The 22713-nt window shown below is 43.8% G+C and overlaps 1 protein-coding gene and 1 non-coding gene across 2 annotated transcripts; one reads left to right on the top strand and one right to left on the bottom strand.

Annotated features, from left to right (window-relative positions):
- Nucleotides 1-447: 447 nt before the first annotated feature.
- LOC112891220 lies at nucleotides 448-585 on the bottom strand. The gene has a single exon (XR_003228449.1). It is a non-coding gene; the product is annotated as a small nucleolar RNA Z247 (small nucleolar RNA).
- A 16295-nt stretch (nucleotides 586-16880) lies between these two features.
- Nucleotides 16881-19940, top strand: LOC112890510. Its single transcript, XM_025957392.1, has 3 exons — nucleotides 16881-17228; nucleotides 19723-19797; nucleotides 19893-19940. The coding sequence occupies exons 1-3, from the start codon at nucleotides 16881-16883 to the stop codon at nucleotides 19938-19940; spliced, it is 471 nt and encodes a 156-aa protein (XP_025813177.1).
- The last annotated feature ends 2773 nt before the right edge of the window (nucleotides 19941-22713 follow it).

Genomic DNA, 22713 nt, shown 5'->3' with positions numbered 1-22713 from the left:
TCATCGTCAGCTTTTCCAATTCACCTGTCACATTGTCGGTGGCACCAGTATCCATGTACCAATTTGTGTCCAACCCATAAAAGTTTGTGGCCGCAGCCACCAATCTCTGATCTGGCACACAATCTTCATCGAACCTGTGCCAACATTCAGCAGCAGTATGTCTTCTTTTGAAGCATACCTGACACAAGGGCTCTTCATCGGATGAAGCCCTTTGACTATTGTTGTAGTTACGGTTGGAGTTGTAGACACCACCACGCCCTTGGCGTCCTCCAGGGGTTCCACGACCACTGTAGCCGCCGCGAATTCCATTGTTTCCTCGACCTCCTTGCTGCATGTAGCCTCCATGAGACTGGCCACGGCCGCGGATATTTTTCCTGCGACCACGTCTGCGACTAGCTGCGTTGGCCGATCCTCCCTGGTTCCCTCCATAGACAAGATCCATACGAGTTTCAAAACTGAGGAGCTGTGAATAAAACTCACCAAGAGTGATTGACTCCACTCTAGTGTAGAGAGACGTGACGAGCGGATTGAATCTTCGCCAAGCCTGGTGATGATGTACTCGATCAATTCTTCATCTTCTAGCGGCCTTCCTGCCGCTTTCATCTCGTCGCCTAGGGCCTTCATCTTGCCAAAGTACTCCGCAACGGACGAACTCCCTTTTTGGGTAGTCGCCAATGCAATCCGTGTGTTCACTGTTCTTGCCCGCGTCTATGACGCGAACATGTCTTCTATGATCTTCCATGCTTCTGCCACCGTTGCACATGTAGCAACCTGCGAGAGGATGTCCTTGGACAGGGAATTAAGGAGATAGCTAAGGACCTGCTGGTCCGTTGCTTCCCAATCCTCCAGTGCCGGATTTGGCACTCTGATCTCCTTGTCATCGGCGCCTTTGGTGACAAGTTCTGCAGCGGGTGGTTGAGAGGCGCCGGTGAGGTATCCTTGAAGACGAGCACCACGTACTGCAGCCCGAACTTGCGCCTTCCATAGCGCATGGTTGGACTTCGTCAATTTCTCGGCAATGGGCTGGCTGAGAAGAAGATTGGAGGCGGCAGATGAGCTAGCCATGGCAGATGCAATCTATTTTGACTAGATGGCTCTGATTACCATGTAGAAATCAGAGGGCAGTAGGAGGAACGGTGTCGCCCTATCTTGGGTCGATGCACCGGCTGCGTGTTAATTCAATGATCAGAGAAATCCCTCCTCATGGCGTTACATATATACGTGAGACAACAGGAGGTTCGGTCAGGACTCCATTACAAGGAAATCCAATATTAACAATTCTATCTATAGGAGTCCTAGACCAATACATATCCTTGTTGCTTCACATTTACAATCAATGGAAACTTATCTAATTATAACCTTTCTTAACAACTTTGATGGCATGGGCTATAATCAATGGAAGACAAAAATGTTTGGTTACTTGAGTGCTATTCATAAGGATCTTTGGAAGATTGTGGAAGTTGGTTGTGATATTCAGGATGATGATGAAACTCCTACACCGCTTCAAGCCTGTATTTTGCAATGCAACTACCAAGCCTTGAACATCCTCCACTCCTCCGTAAGTGCCGAAGAGTTTGATAAGATTGAAGATGCTCTCACCGCCAAGGATGCTTGGGATACACTTCAAGTGAATTATCAAGGATCAAGAAAAGTTCGTGAGTCTAGAATCAAACATTAAAAGATGAACTAAGTCTCTTCTCCATGAAGAAAGATGAAACTGTCAAAGAAATGTACAATCGAATGAAGAAGATCACCAATCAAATCAATTCACTTGGTGGAGATAAATGGGGTGATCGTGAGATAATGGACAAACTCTTGATCGTCTACATGGCTAGGGATGTCACACTACCTAGCTTGATAAGAGCTGAAAGGGGTTTTAAACACTTCACCACCGAGAATATTCTTGGAAGAATAGAAGCTCACCATGATCAATTAAAGAGGGTCAAGATCAATCAAGATGTGGCCGACCTCCAAGAGCAAGCGGCAAAGAACAATGGGTTGGATCTTCAAGCTAAGTTGAAGGGTATGGAAAAGGCTACCCAATCGTCAAAGGATGATGACTCTAGTGATAATGAAGATGATGAGCTTGATGATGAACAAATGGCCTTCTTCATCAAGAACTTTAGAAGGGTTCTAAGGAAAAGCAACTTCCAAAACCTTGGCAAGAACAAATATGAGTCAAGAAGAAGATCAAGCAAGCCTTGTTTTGGTTGTAAGAAAATTGGGCACTTCATTGCGGATTGTCCAGAAGAAAAAAGAAGAACAAGGACATCAAGAAAAGCTCATCCAAGAGGGACAAGCCAAGATACAAAATACGTGCAGGTGAAGCTCATCTTGGTCAAGAATGGGATTCAAATGAAGAGAGCAACTCCGATAATGAAGATGTTGCAACTATGGCATTCAAGACCTCCTCTTTACATCAACCAAATTTGTTTGAAGATCTCACTGATGATGAAGATCAAGGTCCAATTATGTGTTTGATGGCAAAGAGCTCAAATGTAACATCCCCAAACTCATCGGATGAAATTGCTAGATGAGGAAGATGAAATTGCTAGTCTCATTAAACAATATGGCAAGAGTGCGGCAACTAGAATGATGAAACTAATAATGAAACTAGATGAACTGGATGAGACTCATGAATCACAAGAAGAATTGTTTAGGCTTGAGAGAAAAAAATCCGAAGCGCTTGAAAAGAACCTTGCCAATGAAAGGAAGGAAAACAAGAGACTTGAGGAGTCCCTAAAAGCTAAGGATAGCATACTTCTTGAGGTAGAAGAGTCATTTACTAGTGAAAAGAGGAAAATGAATGACTTAACTAAAGAACTCTCCTTAGTTGAAGACACTCATGCTAACTTGAAGAGAGATAATGAGAAACTTCAAGAAAGCTTAACAAGCTTACAAGCCATTCACACGGCACTTGAAGTTAAAGTTAATACTCTCTTGGAAAGCTCCTTTAACGCTTGTAAGTCATCAAAGTCATCTAGTCCTTCAACTAGTAACAGTTGTGCATGATGCTTTAATATTGATATTCAAACTTGTGCTACTAACCATACCGAAATGCTTGCCATGAAGAAAAATATTGCTAGACTCACTCAATTAGTGCAAGAAGAAGCACCATCTCACAAGCAAGTACTCAAGACAAATCCCTCACCAAGGGTAGGTGAGTTTGAGAAGCATACCAAGGGATTTGGATCGAAGTACATGAGAAAATATGGATTTGAGAAAGGTAAGGGACTTGGAAAGAATGAAGATGGTGCATCTCAAACCATCTCATATGTTAAGAACAACAAGAAGGCCGCCTTAGGGGCAAAAGGAGGTCTAGTAAACATGACTACTCCCATCCGCAAGGGAATTGGTGAAACACAGGGGACAAGTCATATCAAGTTTGTCAAGAGAGGCACAACATGTGATGAAGGTGCCAAAATTGTCGCATCCTCATTAAAGCAAGACAAGTGCCAAGGTCCTAAGACACAAAAGTCATCCTCTCAAATATCCTTTTATGCGGATTATGTGTTAACTAGGAACCATCATGGTAAAGTAGTTTCTATATTTGTGGGTCACCACTCATGGAATACTAAGGTGAAAAGCCATGTGTGGGTACCCAAAATGCTTGTGACTAACACTCAAGGACCCAAATATTGTTGGGTACCTTAAAAGAAGGAATAATCTTGTTTTGTACGAATACTTCTCCAGTGGATCCACATGGGTGATTGATAGCGGAAGTACAAATCATATAACTGGAGAAGGAAGTATGTCTGAAACTTTAAAAGAATTCAATGGTGATCATTACATTACCTTTGCCGGAAATCAAAAGGGAAAAGTGCTTGGCACCGGTAACATTGATCTAAACTCGAAACTCTCTCTTTCAAAGGTTCTCTTAGTTGAATCACTTGGGTATAATTTGTTGTCCATATCACAATTTTGTGCATCGGGCTTCAATTGTTTATTTACTAACGAAGGTGTGACCGTCATTAGGAGAAGCGATGGCTGCGTTGCCTTCAAGGGTGTACTCAAGGGAAAGCTTTATCTAGTGGATTTTTCACAAGAAAAGGCTCAACTTGATACATGCTTGGTGGCAAAGTCTAGCTTGGGTTGGTTATGGCATCGCTGACTAGCCCATGTTAGGATGAGAAACCTCAACAAACTTCTAAAGGGGGGGTCACATTCTAGGACTAACCAATGTCTCTTTTTGAGAAAGATCGTATTTGTAGTGCTTGTCAAGCCGAAAAGCAAGTTGGTATTCCTCATCCATCAAAAAGCATTGTCACCATCGTCAAGCCATTGGAACTACTATACATGGACTTATTCGGCGAGGTGGCTTATATGAGTATTGGTGGTAATAAATATGATCTTGTCATTGTTGATGATTATTCTCGTTTCACTTGGGTATTCTTTTTGCATGACAAAAGTGTAGTGCAAGATACACTCAAGAAATGTGCAAAGAGAGCTCAAAATGAATTCGACACCAAGATCAAGAAAGTGAGAAGTGACAATGGCACCGAATTCAAGAACACCATCATTGAGAAATTCCTAGATGAAGAGGGCATTGGTCATGAGTTCTGCGTTCCATATACTCCACAACAAAATAAAATTATTGAAAGAAAAAATAGAACTCTCATTGAAGCTGCAATGACAATGCTTGATGAATACAAGGTCTCGGATCAATTTTGGGCGGAAGCAATCAACACGGCATGCCATGCCATTAATCGCCTTTATCTACACAAGATCTTGAACAAAATAGCCTACGAGCTCCTACTTGGTAAAAAGCCGAACGTGTCTTAATTTAGAGTTTTTGGAAGTAAGTGCTTCATTCTTAACAAGAAGCCTAAAAATTCTAAATTTGCACCTAAAGTTATGAAGATTTTCTTCTTAGTTATGCCTCAAATGCTCATGGCAATCGTGTCTTCAACAAAACCTCCGGTTGTGTTGAAGTTGCGTGTGACGTGACATTTGATGAATCTAATGGCTCTCAAGGGGAGCAAGTTGATGGTGTTGTAGGCATGGAGGAATCACCAAGCAAGGCAATCATGAAGCTAGCCACTGGTGAAATAAAGCCTCAAGAACGAGGAGATCAAGATGATGATATGTTGATGTTAAGAGGGTCATCTACATCCACCTCCGCCGCGCAACCCGGAAACTCCGGTCATACGTCCGGAGACTCCAGATCCCCTATCCGGAATATCCGGACTGTAGACCGGACTATCCGGGCTACAGAAGTTGAACCCTCAACTCCACATCAAGATCAATCTCAAGCTGAACAAGAAGTTGAACCAATACAACATGAAGCTCAAGTTCCTCATCCAAGAATCCATCAGAATATCCAAAAGGATCATCCGTAGATAACATCCTTGGAAGCATAACTAAAGGGGTAACTACTCATTCTCGTTTGGCAACTTTTTGTGAACATTACTCATTTGTTTCTTCGTTGGAACCACTTAAGGTAGAAGAAGCTCTAGATGATCCGGATTGGGTGATGGCTATGCAACAAGAATTGAACAACTTCATACGGAATGAAGTCTGGTCCTTAGTAGAAAGACCCAAGCAAAATGTTCTTGGAATGAAGTGGGTTTTTTCGAAACAAACAAGATGAACATGGCGTGGTGACAAGAAACAAAGCAAGGTTGGTTGCTTAAGGCTTCACATAAATCAAAAGTTTGGATTTTGGTGAGCCTTATGTCCCTGTAGCTAGGCTTAAGTCAATTCGTATCTTGCTTGCCTTTACAACTCATCATGATTTCAAGCTATACCAAATGGATGTGAAGAGCGCGTTTCTTAATGGACCAATTTCCAAATTGGTATATGTTGAGCAACCACCGGGTTTTGAAGATTCCAAATTTTCTAATCACGTCTACAAGCTCCATAAGGCACTCTATGGGGTCAAGCAAGCTCCTAGAGCATGGTATGAATGCCTTAAAGATTTTCTCTTAAGGAAAGACTTTGAGATAAGCAAATCCAATCCTACTCTTTTCACTCGTAAAGTTGATAAAGAAATTTTTTTATGCCAAATATATGTCGATGACATTATATTTGGTTCTACTAATCAATCTTGGTGCGAGGATTTTAGTAGATCATGATAAAGAGATTTGAGATGTCCATGATGGGCGAGTTAACATTCGTGCTTGGATTTCAAATCAAGCAACTCAAGGAAGGCACTTTCATTTGTCAAACCAAATATACTAAATATATGTTGAAAAAGTTTGACATGGAAAATGCCAAGCCTATCAAGACACCCATGCCAACTAATGGACATCTCGATCTAAATGAAGATGGCAAGACCGTAGATCAAAAGGTATATCGCTCCATGATTGGATCCCTTCTTTACCTTTGTGCATCTAGGCCCGATATCATGCTTAGTGTATGCATATGTGCAAGGTTTCAATCTAATCCTAAGGAATGTCATCTTATGGCTGTTAAGAGAATTCTAAGATATTTGGTTTACACTCCATACTTTGGCTTGTGGTATCCCAAGGGCTCCACTTTCAATCTATTTGGTTACTCCGATTCAGATTATGCCGGTTGCAAAGTAGATAGGAAGAGTACATTGGGGACTTGTCAATTCCTTGATCGGTCCCTTGTGTCTTGGAGTTCTAAGAAATAAAATTCCGTTGCTTTATCCACTGCCGAAGCCGAGTATGTTGCTGCAGGTGCTTGTTGTGCGCAACTACTTTGGATAAGATTTACTTTGAGCGACTTTGGTTGCAAGTTTAGTAAGATTCCACTCTTGTGTGACAACGAGAGTGCAATCAAGCTAGCTAATAACCCAGTAAACCACTCAAGAACCAAACACATTGATATAAGACACCATTTCTTGAGAGACCATGAGACCAATGGAGATATCGTTTTGAGTCATGTAAGCATCGATAAACAACTAGCCGATATCTTCACTAAATCACTTGATGAGCAAAGGTTTTGTACCTTGAGGAGTGAGCTAAATATATTGGATTCTCGTAACTTAGTTTGAGATCATGCACATATTTGATTGCTATAGAGTAATTTTCAAGAAAATTTGAATCTTTTGTTACTTACTTGAGACTATTGTTCCCATTGTTGATTGTTGGCTAGTCTCAAGCTAAGTGAGCCTCTCACATGATGAGATATCTCTATCAAAATTCAATTCTATCCTTCTCTAAAATTCTACTCGGGATGAGCCGGATACTCCGATCCATCGTCCGGATACTCCGGTCCATCGTCCGGATACTCCGAACATTTGTCCGGATACTCCGGATGGTAAAACCATCCCATATATACTGTGGAGAGGGTCGGTTAAAATGTTTCACCCATTCATTTTCACCGCCGCCGTCTCCCTCTTCTTCTCCTCTTCCTCCCTCTCGCCCAAGGGGCGATTTCCACCATCCAAGCGCATAAATCTTGGAAATCTTTGAAGGAAGAACATTGGATTTGAAGTTTTCCCGCGCGTTCAACTCTTCTTAAGGTATTCAAACTTTGAATCGCCCGATCTCTCAATGTAGTTGATGAAATTGAATATCCTTTAGGGTATTATCTTCACTCATGTCTAGTAACTCGTACCCCAAATTTCACTCAAATCCCATGGTAGAATCTTTCAATTTTTTGAACCTAGGGTTTCGAACTCGATGCCCGGAGACTCTGGATACTCTGTTCGGATACTCCCGACAGTGTGGCCGGAGTATCCGGACATATACCCGGACTCTCCGGATTTCAAGAATTCCAGCCAGCGCGTCTCTCCTCTATTGTTTCTAGATTGATCCTAATCGCTCAATCCTATGTCTAGGCTATGGGAAGAGACCGTGTGAATGCTCCTACAGGGCAGTGATGGCAAAAACGTCGCCATGATCCATAACATCAAGTGGAAGAGGACTCCCCTCCGAGCCCTCCTCCAAGGGAGCTTCGACCTAACCGTCGCCCCGGCAAGGAACCTGTAAGCAGCAGCCAAGCTCCATCTCGTGCAGCTCGACAAGCTCCCTACATGATGCCAAGCATGGTTATGCCTCCTCCTTCCCGGGCAAATCCAACAAGAAGGGGAATTGCTTGGGAAATCTGCCCTCGCACACCTCCACGTCTTCAAATAGAGTTTCAAGAAGATCAACGCCAATATCTCAGGTGCCCGAAGCTCACTCGTCCTCAAATTCTGCTCGGGTTTGTGGTTGAAATGGGAAGAAATTACTTCAAGCAAACCGTGGCATTGACCAATGCATGCAAGGAGGATGTGTATAAGTATGAGAAGGCAGAAAACTTGGAAAGAAGGTTTTGGTGTCAGTTGCATCAGGATTTCTACTCCTCTGTCGTCATGCGCAAGGGTAAGGCTCCAATTGTCCCTTGCAAGTATGTGGATTGGGCATACTTTGAGAAGCTCAATGATCCATTCTTCAATCAAGCAATTGAAAAGTGCAAGGAATTCGGGCTTTATGACATCATGGGCTTTAGGTACGATTGGAATGACGAGATCCTTGCTCAATTTCACTCCTCTCTTTTTATGATTCAAGGAAGATTGCTTTCTTTTGGACAACCGAGGGAGTGAAGTAGGGGGTGGATTATATGACCTTCTCTAGGCTTCTTGGACTTGGCTCAGAGGATGAGAAGAGGGATCCCATTCATGTGGAAAATCAATTGAAGCCAAATCAGCTTCCGGCCCTCTTCTACAATCCGATTCTAGCCGAAGCCGGTAACGCAAGTACCCTTCAACCCTTCTACTACACAATGAATCAGTTCTTTCATGCCACCATTGATTCTAAGGATGGAGATGCTACGGCACTAAGATACTTTGCTTGCAACCTTCTTGCTCGTGTCATGCCCGGTGGGAGACCCTTCTCAATTATGGATTTCATTTGGAATGAGTTGAGGAGGACGATGAATGATCCTCAGAAATTTCTAGCATCTGCTGCATATCTCATGTACATGATAGAGAGGGTTACCAAGGTCACTTTTCCTAAGGACTGCAAGCATGCAGCAATTCACCTTCATCCTCGGTCCGGTGATGCACTGCACGCACCTCCTCTTCATGCCGGTGCTACAAGGAATCCGAGATTTGATCCCGCTCCATCCCATTCCAGTGTACCTTCTTCCTCTCGCCATGGTCATCATGATTCGTTCATCAAGCGGGCACTCAAGAGCATCTTTAGCATATGCAAGACCTCTACTCATGAGATCAATGAAAACCGCCGTGATATCATTGAGATCAAGGGTCACTTAGGACTTCCTGCGAATTCTTATCATGAGTTGCTAGAGTTTGATGACCCGTTCGCTGAGTGGGATGCTGCGGATGAGGCTGCTGTTGCTGCTGCTCGTGCCCCTCTTCCTCGCCCACGTCGACGCACTTGTGCCCCTACTCATTCTCATCGCTCTCCTCCTCGTGGCCAAGAGATTTTTGATGAAGAAGAGGAGACCGAGGAAGAAGAACCTCACAACTACCATGAGATCCCCGACTCAGATGAGGATGAAGACATATCTGATGATGGCGCCCAAGATGATGATGAGGAGTAGATCATTTTGCTCTTTTCATTCCCTTTTTGGCACTTGATGACAAAGGGGGAGTGAAGATGACCATTTATGTACTTTTGGGCTTGTATCATATTGAACTTGTATCATATTTGAAAACTTGTAATGTGTGCTACTCTATGTTTAAAACTGTTTGATTGTCATATTTGAAACTGTTGTAAGGCTTGAATGATAGTGTGATGTTTTTTAAATTGTGATAACTTGCTGTTTTCTGTGTTCTGTGCAGAAGGTCCGGACACTCCGGGTAAGTAGCCAGATACTCCGGACATCCTGTCCGGAGTCTCCGGGGTTATTGCAGCCAACACAAATTTTCCTTGAGTGCATAACCTGTCATTTGCATCACACATTGTTTTAGCACACACTCGCTCACCCCACTGTAAAATGTATAAAGAGTTTTTCATGTTTTAGTGGGTTTTGGTGGTAGATGACAAATCACATATATATCTAATCATGTTATCAAGCATGTGTGTAGGGGCTAAGAATGATGAAGCAAAACGTATTACAAAATCATGACCCCCTCAAAAAGGGAAATGAAAAGCGGTGTTTCCAATTTACTTGAAGAATTAGATTTTATTTTGAAATAGAGTATAGGAACGCTGTAATATCAAGAGGGACTCTGATCCACATGTGTTGATGTGGCAGTTGTGCTCAAGAGAACCTACAAAAGCCATGAGAATCAAACCTACCACTAAAAACAGCATTCTTATGAAAATCCATATTTATCCGGACTGTTCGGTTCACTGTCCCGAATGTCCGGACATTGTGATCCGGAGTATCCGGACATTCACCCGGAGTCTCCGGGTAAATGTTACACATCCGAAGTTTCTCTGAGACCGGAGTCTCCGGACCCTTATATTCGGAGTATCCGGACATATACCCGGAGTATACGGGTGCCCTTCACCCAACGGCTAGTTTTCTGGGAAAGGGGGTATAAATACCCCCATACCCCTTCATTTATCTCTCTCTTGCTCCTTTGAACCAGAACATGCCAGCAAGCAAAAGGAGAGCTCTCTCACTTCCCCTCTTTCATTCTTGAGTGATTTTCTTAGGGGATTCAAGTGAGATTGTTGCAAGAGCAATGATTCATGCTAGTAAGCTTCCATTCCATCTCTTGAGCACAACATCCTTAGCCGGTGGATTCAAGTTTATTACTCTTAGAGTTTCAAGCTCCTAGACGGCTAGGCGTCGCTTGTGAGTGTTCAAGCAAGTTGTGAGAACCACAAGAAGTTTGTAATCTTCATTCCTCTCGGAGGAACACATAGTAAGTGACCTTGGGTTTGAGCGTTGGTCTCACCCTTGGAAAAGGAGCATAGGGGTTCTTGAGCACCGTCTCTTGAATCCTTCCTCAACGGAGACGTAGCTCCTTTGGGAGTGAACTTCGGGAAACAAATTATGTCTCTCTTTTGTGCTCTTTACTAGTTTTATTAGATATTTGCTTGTGAGACTAACTTTCTAGGGTTTGAGGTCGATCTACGATTATATTAGTCTCTAGAGCAAGACAACTGGTTAGAAACACTCCTAAGGTACTACTAGCTTGCCTAAATTTACTCGATCTAAATTGCAACATCAATATCTTGTTAGTGTGCACATTGTTTCATATCCGGACTCTCTGGACAATATTTCCGGAAACTCCGGACATAAAATCCGGAGTATCCGGTGTGACACTCAGGTAATTAGTGTGGTCACATCCTAAACTTGAGTGTAATGTTATGTGCAAAATGTGGTAAAAGTGAGTTTAAAAATTTAAGTACTAAGGGAAAAGGGTTATTTATATAATTATATTTTAATAAAGGTTCTTTTGGGCTAAATGGGTAAACAGGGAGGGTAGAATTCAAATGTATGAGGGTTATTTTGCAAAAGTCAAAAACTTGTGTTTAAATCGCAAAAGTAGGTGAAACTACCCTTTGGATATATTTGTAGTGTAGTTTTTAAATAGGGTTTTTATAAAGTTTAGAATCTTTGCTAAATTTTATTTTAACTCCAACTCCTTAGCTCTTCTGTGGATGAACCTTAAAGCAAAGTTGTGCATTATGAAAAACCATATATTTTTGCTTTTGGGCTCATCTCCGTTTGAGCACTGGTTTGAAAGTTACTTATGCTTTACAGTAGGGTCCCTGGCTTTTCTGCTTTTTGCACCTAAGTCCTCCATCGTCTTCCTCGAGTCCCCGAGCTCCTCTGCCTCTGCTGCGCGCACGTGACCCACCACCGCCGGCCGATTCCCTCGCCCACGCGTCGCCCCACCACTCCTCTCACCGCCCGTGCTGCCCCCGCTGGCCGTTCCCCACGCAGCCACGTCGGGCCGCCGGAGCCGAGCGGCTGCCACGCACCCGAGGGCACGCCGGCGCCGCCCGCCATCCTGAGCTCGGCCCGTGACTGCCTCTCTCTCTCCCTCTCTTCTACAATGCTGCGCTCTCCTATAAAACCCGACCCGCACCCCTTTTCTCCGGCTGCTTTTCCTCTTCTTCCTCCTGACGACACCGAGCCGCCGCCACACTTCCTCGCCGGAATTCGCCGCGACCGCTTCACCCCGCCCAAGTCCCAGCTGCCCACCGCTTCCTCACCTCCTCCACTAGCTCCCTGACCTGATCCGATCCAGCTCCCGGCCCTCCTTCGCCGGAATCGCTTCCACCCCGTGCCGCCTCTCACCGGAGCCGCCCGAGCACGACCTCACCGTCGACGACCCCCTTCCACCACTTCTTCGGCCAAATTAAGTACGGGAATCGTATCCTCATCTCCCCCTAGTGCTCTTGCGCGCTTTAGTTCCCCATGTTCACCGGCCCTTCGACGGGAATGGCGACGCGCCGCCACGGCCGCCGCCCCTCCTCGCTGCCGGCCGTGCTCCACCCCTGCCCACCGAGCCCCACCCCCTCCAACCGACTCCCCACACCCTGTAGCTTGTGCCAGGCCGGCCTCTCCCCGCCGACGACCTTGCCGCCGGTGGGAACGTGCCGGAGCCGATCGGCCGGCCGCCGTCGGGGCCGGGCAGGGGTATATCTGCGAATAGAATTCTTGTTCTAAGGACCCGGACGCAAAAAGACTAAGGACCCCCCTAAAGGTTTTATTATTTCATGTGAACAATGCTGCTGCCTTGTAAAATTCGTGGAAAACTGTAGAAAAATCCAAAAATTACCAAACTAATTTTGTTGGAAACTAGATTTCAAACCCTACAACTTTTATTAATGAAGTTTGGTTTGAAACTAAATACTTTTGAATCTATTTTAAACTTAAGGTTAAAAGGTATATTGTGTATAACTTCTACATACTAGTTTATTTTCTTGTGATTTTTGGTATGTAGCTTCTATAGGTCATGTGTGAGCTTGTGTAGAAGTTCCAAACCTAGCACTATTTTGTAGTTTAAGTTCTTTTGAATTTGGGTAATTCAAATTTGAGATGATTTGAAATTAATTAAGCATGTCGTTAGGCTTAATTAATTAAATCTTTTTGTCATAATCTAATGTGTTGATAATTAGTCTATAATTAAATTTCCAAGACTTTATAATCTTATTTACCTAAGATTTAAATTTAAACTTAAAATTTGAATTCAAATTCAAATGTTTAGTTTCTGTTTTCAGTAGAGCCAGTACTATAATTATAAATGATAATTCAAGACTAAACCCCCCCCCCCGTTTCATGAGTTCATGTGTGTTAACTATTTGGATTGCAACTTTATCGTGAACTAAAATCTTAAACTCAAACATCATCTCACTTAAATTACTGCATGTCATATAGAATCAACGACGCTCGACGACGGAGACTACGAGTTGGTCTTGGGACAAGACCAAGGGTTATCTGAAGACCCGATAAACGTCATCGAGGATCTAACTGAAGCCCCGAACCAAAGTTCGGAAGTCCCTAACACTCCTGTCCCCAACCCCACTCAAGAAGGCAAGCCATGGTGCATAACCCAGTATTTCAAATTACTACATTATGCAATCTTATACTTATAAATTATATCCTGCATTAAGTCTAGGAGTTAAAATGGAACCTTAGATGCATTGATGCTGGGAACCTATGTAATGTGCCTGAGTCCATATCAGCTAGATGCTCTGCTAATAGGACTGGTAGAAGTCGAGTGATTTCCTGTCACTCACGCGATATAGGAGTTGCATGTTTACTATTCTGCAATCACTATAAGAATAATGGACAGGGTCATGTATGGTATCATGACCTAGAGTTTTACCCTATCTTTTTTGATAAAAGTTGTTAAGGTCGCAGCGTGTGGTAGTGGTGGCTAAGCGTTTGAAAGTACTAGCCACATGCCGCGAAATATGGTAAAGCGGTAAGCCTAGTAGCCAATCGGCCCGGCAAGTGGACATACCTCCCACCACTCGTAATTTGGTTTTTCTCACGCACTGACGTGCGGGAGTGCGTTCCGCACTGCGGACAGGAGTACGGTCATGTAGTCGCACTACAGACGTATGTCCTGCACAATTGGTGTGCGTACTCCTACAGTCGCTTGTGGTGGCCCTGTTCCACGACCCGGAATGAAAGGCAAACAGTTGCTTCGGAACGATCTTTGGATGTTCCAAGCGTATGAGTTAGGTTTATCCTTGCAAGGTTGAATTTGATTCAGAATCGTCCGTTTCTCACGAAGATTGAGACTGCTTATTCCTTCTACCACATAGAGTAAGAAGTATAATATTGGTGGAATAATCATGGTGAATGACAATCTCTACCTTGCTTGCTTAGTGTAGGTGCTAACCTAGAATGGATAATCAACTAGAATATGAAAGCTAAAATTTGAAAGTAGATCATACTCTTTGTTACTTTTCAGCTGAAAATAAACCTAGAACCTTTATACTGCCTTCATGAGTTTAGTTACGAGCTAAAGTATACCCAATCCCGGGTAAGCCTTGCTGAGTATTAGAATACTCAGTCTTGCTAGTATCATTTTTAGGTATAATCTTCGAGAATCCCGCAGATAGTTCTGCGTGGCCAACTTCTGTTCCACATGGCTAGTCCGTGGAGTGGGATCCGTCCCCGGCTGGCAGTGACCCTCCTGAGTGACACCAGGCCTTGGGCTGAGCATGGTGTCAACCTTTGCGATGTGTGTAGTCGCGTGTTTATTTTTCCTCCGCTGTAAGCATGGACAAGCTGTTAAGCTTGTCGGCTTAAACACTGTTTGTATTAAGTTTTACTTTAAGTTTGAACAAGGTTTGTAATAATATTTACATATCTGTAACTTAAAAGTTGATGAGCTGTACTGTGATTGTAAACTTGCCTTCATGCGAGGTAAACCTGCTTCGATCCTGTTGAACCGTGGTTGTATCGGGCGGAGACCCGACAGACCAACGGATTGTTCCGTTTGAAGTGCGTTGAGTTATTATCGGCTGTATAGCGATGACTAGCACACTTGAACCGGAATAATTCAGGCGGTTCTGCCACAGCCGGACATCTATGTTACTGACATTGTTTAAAGTGCTTTAAGTTTCAGATTTGCCTATTCACCCCCCTCTAGGCATCTTGAGATCCTTTCAATCCTTCTCTCTTTCCTTGATTGCCACTCGGGCTACCATCACATTGCCCTCAAGATGGCGTTCATCAACCCATTCAGTGCATATGCTTACACAACTATGTCCTTTGGGCTGAAGAACGCAGGAGCCACCTATCTGCGGGCTATCCAATTATGACTTGCTAACCAGCTACATCGCAATATGGAAGCCTACGTGGATGATGTAGTCATCAAGACTAGAACCCACGATGAGTTCATCTCCGACCTCGAAGAAACCTTCTGCAGCCTGTGCAAGTTTCGGTGGAAGCTCAACCCGACTAAGTGCATCTTCGGCGTACCGCAAGGGAAACTACTCGGTTTCATCATCAATCACCGAGGAGTTGAAGCAAACCTGGAGAAGATCACCGCCATTACAGACATGGGGGCTTCGCGGATGATCAAGGATGTCCAGATGCTCATAGGCTGTATGACGGTCCTGAACAGATTCATCTCACGATTTGGAGAACGGGGATTACCTTTCTTCAAGTTGCTAAAGCAACAGGGAAAGTTCCATTGGATTGAGGAGGCGGAGCAGGCACTGGAAGACCACAAGCATCATCTGCAGTCGTCCCCCATCCTCACAGCTCCACAACCAGGCGAGAACCTACTACTCTACATCGCTACGACTACTCACGCCATCAGCATGGCAATTGTGGTGGAACACCAGGAGGAAGGCCATGCCTTTAGTGTGCAGCGGCCAATCTATTTCATCAGCGAAGTCCTTTCTGAATCTAAGGTTCGTTACCCATCAATTCAGAAACTACTCTACGCTATACTCATCACCTCTAGGAAGCTTCGCCACTACTTCGATGAATACAAGATCTCAGTTGTCACTGATTTCCCATTGGCGGATATACTACACAATCGGGATGCCACTGGACGTATCTCCAAGTGGGCAGTGGAACTGGGGGCTCTTACTCTCGAGTTCAAGCCTCGCACCGCCATTTAGTCTCAAGCACTAGTCAATTTCATGGCAGAATGGCGAGAAAACCAAGTGGAAGCTCCAGCCAACTTGCTAGAGCATTGGGTGATGTACTTCGACGATTCACTCAAGCTCGGAGGCGGTGGCACTGGAGTACTCTTCATCAGTCCAACGGGTGAACAACTCAAATATGTATTTTATATACTATTTGAGGTCTCAAACAACGAAGCCGAGTACGAGGCACTACCGCACGGGCTACGCTTGGCAGTCTCTCTGGGCATCAAGCGACTACTTGTCTATGACGACTCCTTGCTGGTGGTCCAACAAGTCAACAAGGAGTGGGATATCAACAAGGATACCATGGATGCGTACGTCGCAGAGATATACAAGCTCGAGAACAAGTTCTCGAGCCTGGAAATTCATCATGTGATTCGCGACAACAACATGGGGGCGGATGTGCTCTCAAAGCTGGGCTCCAATCGAGCAAATGTCCCACCATGAATTTTTGTCCACGAGCTGCATCACCCATCCATCAAGATAAGAGATCAAAGCACCATCGTTCAGAGTCCAATAGAACCCGATCGAGAGGTCATGACGATCGAGGTTGACTGACGGGTGACCTTTATCGACTCCATCAAGGAGCACAAACTACCCCTCGGCGTCGACAAGAAGAGTGCCAAGGCTGCACGCATCTTAAGGCGGAGCAAAGGGTGGATTAGCATCAGACATACTCATGAAGTGTGTCCGCGTGGAGGAAGGCAAAGAAATACTCGAGGAGATCCACGAAGGCACATGCGGGAACCATGCTGCTTCTTGTACGCTGGTTGGGAAGGCTTTTAGATCTAGTTTCTACTAGCCGACGGCTTTGGCAGACGTCAAAGAACTCGTCTGCCGGTGTACCAACTGCCAGTTTTTCAGCAGGCAGCCCCACGTCCCGGCTCACATCTCATCACCATACCACCTTTATGGCTGTTTGCATGCTGGGGCCTGGACATGATAGGGCCCTTGGCAACTGCGCCAGGAGATTTTACTCACGTGTTGGTGGCCATCGACAAGTTTACGAAGAGGATCGAGTACAAACCAATTACAAAGCTCTGCGCAGATCGAGTGGTTAGCTTCCCCAACACTATCATTACGGATCTGGGATCCAACTTCCACTCACACAAATTATGGGAATTCTGCGAGGTCAGCGCCATTGAGGTCAAGTATGTCTCAGTGGCTCACCCGCGGGCCAACTGCCAGGTTGAGCGCACCAACGGCATGATCCTTGATGGATTGAAGAAAAGATTCTACGACGAGAACAACAGAAAGGGTGGCAAGTGGATCCATGAGATCTCGTCAGTAGTCTTGGGGCTTCGCACACAACCAAGCGAAACCACAGGACAGTCACCTTTCTTCCTCGTCTATGGGTTTGAAGCCATACTACCGGCTGATGTCATGTGGCAATCTCCACGACTGGAGATGTACGAAGAGGGTGAGGCCGATGATGCAAGACATCTCAAACTTTACAAAGCTGAAGAAGTCAAATGCAATATCCTGCTCCAGTCTGTCCGCTACTTACAAGGTGTTCATCGTTACCACGACCGGAACGGTCAAGAAAGATCCTTCAATGTTGGAGATTTGGTCTTTCACCGCATCCATGACAAAACTGGGCTATACAAGCTCAACTCATGATGGGAGGTGCCCTTCATCGTGCTCAAGGTTACAAGACCACGGTCGTATCGCTTACAACACCCTGATGGCCAGGAGGTCTCAAACTCCTAGAATATCGAGCACCTATGCTGTTTCTACCCTTAGATAACTTGTATCCAAAGTTGTCAGCTGCAACGTAACATCTTGTCATCAATAAAGAATTGATTCAGTCCCAAAATGACTGCTTTTTCTTTAGCTACATTGAAAGAATTCGAGGGCTGCAGCCACGAGTACTACCAATACGCTAACTACAATAAGTCTTCAATTATAGTCAGGGGCTACGCCACGAGTACTTTTTGACACGACTACTTCGCAACGGGCCTACGGGTCGCCAGGTACTAAGTACTTGCGAACACTACCGCCTACTTCGAGTACTACCCTACACAGTTCGCCAGAACTAATGGCTCTAGTTACTACGATATAGTTGGAGAGGCTTCTGTGCCTACAACACAATCTAGGACATCGCACAATGCGATTCCACCCTAGTTTGTCTATGTCCTTGTTTGGGTTTAACTTTTGAACACACAACCATTGACTACTACTAGAAGCGTTTCCTTCTGGGTAGCTCTACATGGGCGTCTCTACTATTTCTAAGTCCTACAATTTTCGGTCCTACTCTACTCAGCACATCGAAAACATTGCCAGGCAAGCATTCAGTACATATATTTATAGTTATACATAGCTACGACCGAGTTTTCAATGTTTTCACATCTGAACCTACTCCTGCTCTAAGCTATCGACTAGCTTCTGGGCTACCGGCTTCACCTCTTCAACAAGTTCCTTGAACTTGTCTTCGGTGCAGTCCACAGACATCCCAGTCGCTAGCCGCTCCAGGTTGGCCTTGGGACAATAGGACTTGAAGAGTTCTAGGATGTACTCCACATAGGTCCTGGTGGTCTAAGTCGCTCTAATAGCATCTTGTTGCTCACCACCCTTTCTTCCGGTGGATCCACCATGTCGACCACTACCTGGGCAGCACCCTGGAGCTCTTCAAGTTCCCTCTTATTTTGCTCTTTTGCAGTGGTCAACTCCTTGATCTGTGTCACACACTCCACGAGCTGTACATCTGCATCTTGGAAGGCTTGAATCAGCTTCTCCGTGTCATCTGAACGACGGTACACAAGATTCTTCAAGTCAGTGATCTCGTCATCCTTATTTCTTATGATATTATTAAGTTCTGCAAGCAAAAGGAGATGGAGAAGCACTTCTACTAAGTTAAGATACTACTCTCCACTTGTGACAAGCAAGGATAAAGCAGTCGATAGATCATTACCTCGGTAAGACTTGGCCTATAGTCAGATTTTCAATCTCTTTCCACAGCAGACAGACCTCCTGGGTGTGCTCGAGCTTCAAGGTGTCCAATTCACACCGCACCTTAGCATTTTCTGCTGCTTGTGCTTCGATCTCTTGCTCCTTGGTCTGCAGCTGCTAGAATTTGATTTCCAAGGCTCGCAATTTGTCCGACTTGATGTGGGATCGGTTGGCCGTGGTCTGTTTGACATAGAGAATAAGTTTGAGATGCAATACCACTCGACGACGGCATATATGGATAGTTCAAAGCACTAACTGTGGAGAACCGGAACAAATCCTAGAATGAATCATTGAACTCTTTCGTCCGTTTGTTTACGAGCATTGGGTCCTCGATGAGCACCAATGGGATGCCATTCTAAAAAGTTGATGGCCTTGTCGGAGCTACAACTGTTGAACTACTCGCAGAGCCTTGCTCGACAAGGTCATGCTGCTACGGCTGCGGGCTCCCTGTCACATGGTTACTCCATAAGCAAACATGCAAGCAATAAAGAACTCGGGTGAAATGCAGTTCAACGCAACCTACCTATGGGATTCTCTTGAGGCTCCTCTATGATCGTCGGCTCTGGTTCAACGACTGGTACCTCCCTTTCACCGAGCTATATTTCTTTTGTTGTGTTTTTAGTCTGATGTGAAACCTAAGGATTATGATTTGACCATAGTGACTCTTTTTCATGTCATTTCTGTACAGTGTGCACAACAGTTAGTACTGTCCTTTGCATTTGGATCTACAAAAATTCATGCTTAGATACACATTTTGGGGTACAATTTCTTTTTTGTGCCATTTATTACTAGTTGGTTCTCTCCTGATTTAGTAATACTTTGAACCTTTCAGAGCCTTGATGAGATCCCAGACAAGGCCCTCAGGATCAAAGATGGTTCAAGAATTTTCCATTATTTTAGTGCAAGAGTGACTTCAGAAGATACAGGTGTGATTGCATAACCTTGTTGCATTGGTTTAGATGTCATTGTATTCTTATGTTACTTTTTCTCTCTTGATTTCAGGTAGCAGATTCACTAGGTGGTGCATTTGCAAGTGTTGTGGGCTTCTAGAACAGAGTGTGTTTGCTCTTGTTTACTTGTAGTTTTAGCCTCAGAAACTAAATGACTAAACATGATTTGAGAATTGAATTTCCTTTGAGCTATCTTCAACATTCTGAAGTTTATGATAGGCTACTCACTGTCTGTTCATAAACAGTATGGTCTGCCAGTTACCTAACTGTAAACCACCATATGTACTGGCATATAATCTCGACAATATCCCTGCAAGCACTAGAATATTGCCTCAGCAAAGGAATATTACCTCCAGCCCGTAACACTCGATTGTGATTGAGGTCCTGCATCTTCTTATTTTATATTTGTTTCTGTGCATTGATAATGCAGGTTTGTAGGATGTCGCTGATTGCATGACAATTTTACTTTTCAGGAATTTCTAGGAGGGATGCTTGGTAGAAGCTAAACTGATCAAAGTGCTAAGTTGTTGATGAATGCCAATATGAGCTGTGTTCCGATAGGATATGTATGTAGAGCTGTTGATGAATACCAATATAAGCTATGTTCAGATAGGATATGTATGTAGAGCTGTTGCTGAATGCCAATATAGCTATCAGATAGGATATGTATGTAGGGTATATGTAAAATAGAGTATCTATTGTGATACTGATTAATGTGATATTCTGGGCCTTGCACTATATAAATGAAAGAATATGTTGATGCATATTGTATGGTTAATGTGGTTACTGATATGGTTATATTAGGTTTTTCTCTTTTCTTTTGATCCATTTGAATGATCCCATTGAACTATCAGTCGGTAATATCTTCATATAGTGTCGGACGGTTGGTCGGTAAAAGCTTGTCGGTCGGTAAAAACTTATCCCGACACCACTTTTACCGACAAATAGTTAGAGTCGGCGTAACTCTACACCGACCGATGGTTGATCGCTGAAACAACTTATACCTACTTTAATGAAGTCGCTATCTTTAGGCCGTGGTATAGTGACTGTGACATAGTCCCCTATACTCTTCTTTCACCACTATCATGTTCCAATACATGTTTCCATTATTTGTTGAAAATGAAATGATTTTGAAGCATTGGTAATTACAAAATTTTACTAATACCATTTAATATGTCTTAACAAATCTTGATAATTGTCTAAAGGAACTATGCATGTGTTCTAGTACCTTCAATTTGAGAAAAGATATTATAACTGCCATCAAAACGATTGGCTGGAGCGATGGCTGATGTAGGTTCAAACCATGTTACTTGTTACATGCATGTTCCCTATCTCTGTATTGCATGGACCGCCAAGCTATTACGAAATCGAAACTTTTAAGCGTGAAATGACGAGTTAAATATTGCTTGGATACTTTTCCCTGTAAAAGATAATGTAAACGATGTATTTCGTCTTAGATACCCGTATTCTGTACAGAGCATTGTTTTCTGCACATTTGGATTGCATCTCTACAGTGTTATAAACAATAGAGTTGTTACAAGGATAACATCTTGAAGTTGTTGGTTTCATTCGCCAATGGGTCGTTTTCAGTTGTTGCTATTAGTCATATGCAAGCTACAGTGCGAAGAAGGATGCCTCTAAAATGATGGTCCTTTTTTTCCATGGGTCAACCTCGATCTCTTATCTCCTTCCTCGTCCTGCACCAGCTGTCACGCCCATGAAAGCCAACTGTGTCACAATCACAATGCAACAAGCCAACAGTGGCATCATCTGCATTTAGTTCCTCATCGTCCATGACAGTTTTACACCCATGAGAATTTTTCAGTTAAAGATGAGGCCATTTTCGTTCATATACAATTATCCAAAATGACAAAAAAAACATTATCTGTCTAGGAATATATGCATGAGTCATGCATCACAAGTGATGTCTTTTCATACAAATATGCATGCACGCATTTTATAGGATTCAAACGCATAACATCCCCATAATATCATTCCATCTAATCTAAATTTCATTTCTGAGACTTTTGATGATTATTTGGGCACCTAAATAACTTCAAATGGAAAAGTTGTCAACTATGAAGATACAAATCTTGTCTAGAGTTAGAATTTTCAGTTAAATGACTTTTCATGTCACTACTCATAATATTTAATGGGAATCATATCTCGATTGGGACTATTAGTAAAATGTTCTTTTTTTGCAGAGGTAGGTGCTGCAAGGATCCCCTCTGCGTGTTGCAAGGTGTTGCAAGGTGCGCTTGTTCCAACAGGAAATAAATCTTGTATGACTTGCAGTGCTAAAACAACCTAAGGTTCGCTTGCCTCGACGGGATCCTTTCCCGGCAAGGTTCCGTTGGATCTTCGCCGGAGCTTCGACAAAACTGGAGGTCCCGGTTCCCAAACCACAAGTTCTGGGTTTTGCAGAGGTGCTGCAAGTTTAGTGCTCAAGTATTTGGCATGACATGTTTTTATGTCAACAGGAGGTCTCACCTTCTCCTTCCAAACACTCAGGGCATGTCCTACCATGTAGGGTGCGTAGTCCCTGCAAGCGCTGTGGAAGCAGCACTTAAAAGTCGGGATCCGGAAGAAGAGCCATGACCCAAGCTATCTAGAAGGGAAGGAGTGTTGGTCACATTTTTCTTTCTTTTTTTTTTGGGGTGGGGGGTGGTGGGGTCTGATTAGGGTGACTGTGCAAGTGTGTAATCCCCTTTTAACCTTATAACCATTATTTACATAATATCCTGGAATATATGAGGGAAACTGTGTTCCTTGATCTTTTTACAAATATATATGGATCCCTTTCACTGAATAAGGGGCAGATGTTGAATAATCTACTGTACTCCTTGCTAAAGTAATGAACAGAAACAGAAACG

Source organism: Panicum hallii, chromosome 4 (assembly GCF_002211085.1).
Source record: "Panicum hallii strain FIL2 chromosome 4, PHallii_v3.1, whole genome shotgun sequence".
In the NCBI taxonomy this organism is placed as follows: Eukaryota; Viridiplantae; Streptophyta; class Magnoliopsida; order Poales; family Poaceae; genus Panicum; species Panicum hallii.
This window is presented reverse-complemented; position numbering and strand designations above follow the sequence as displayed.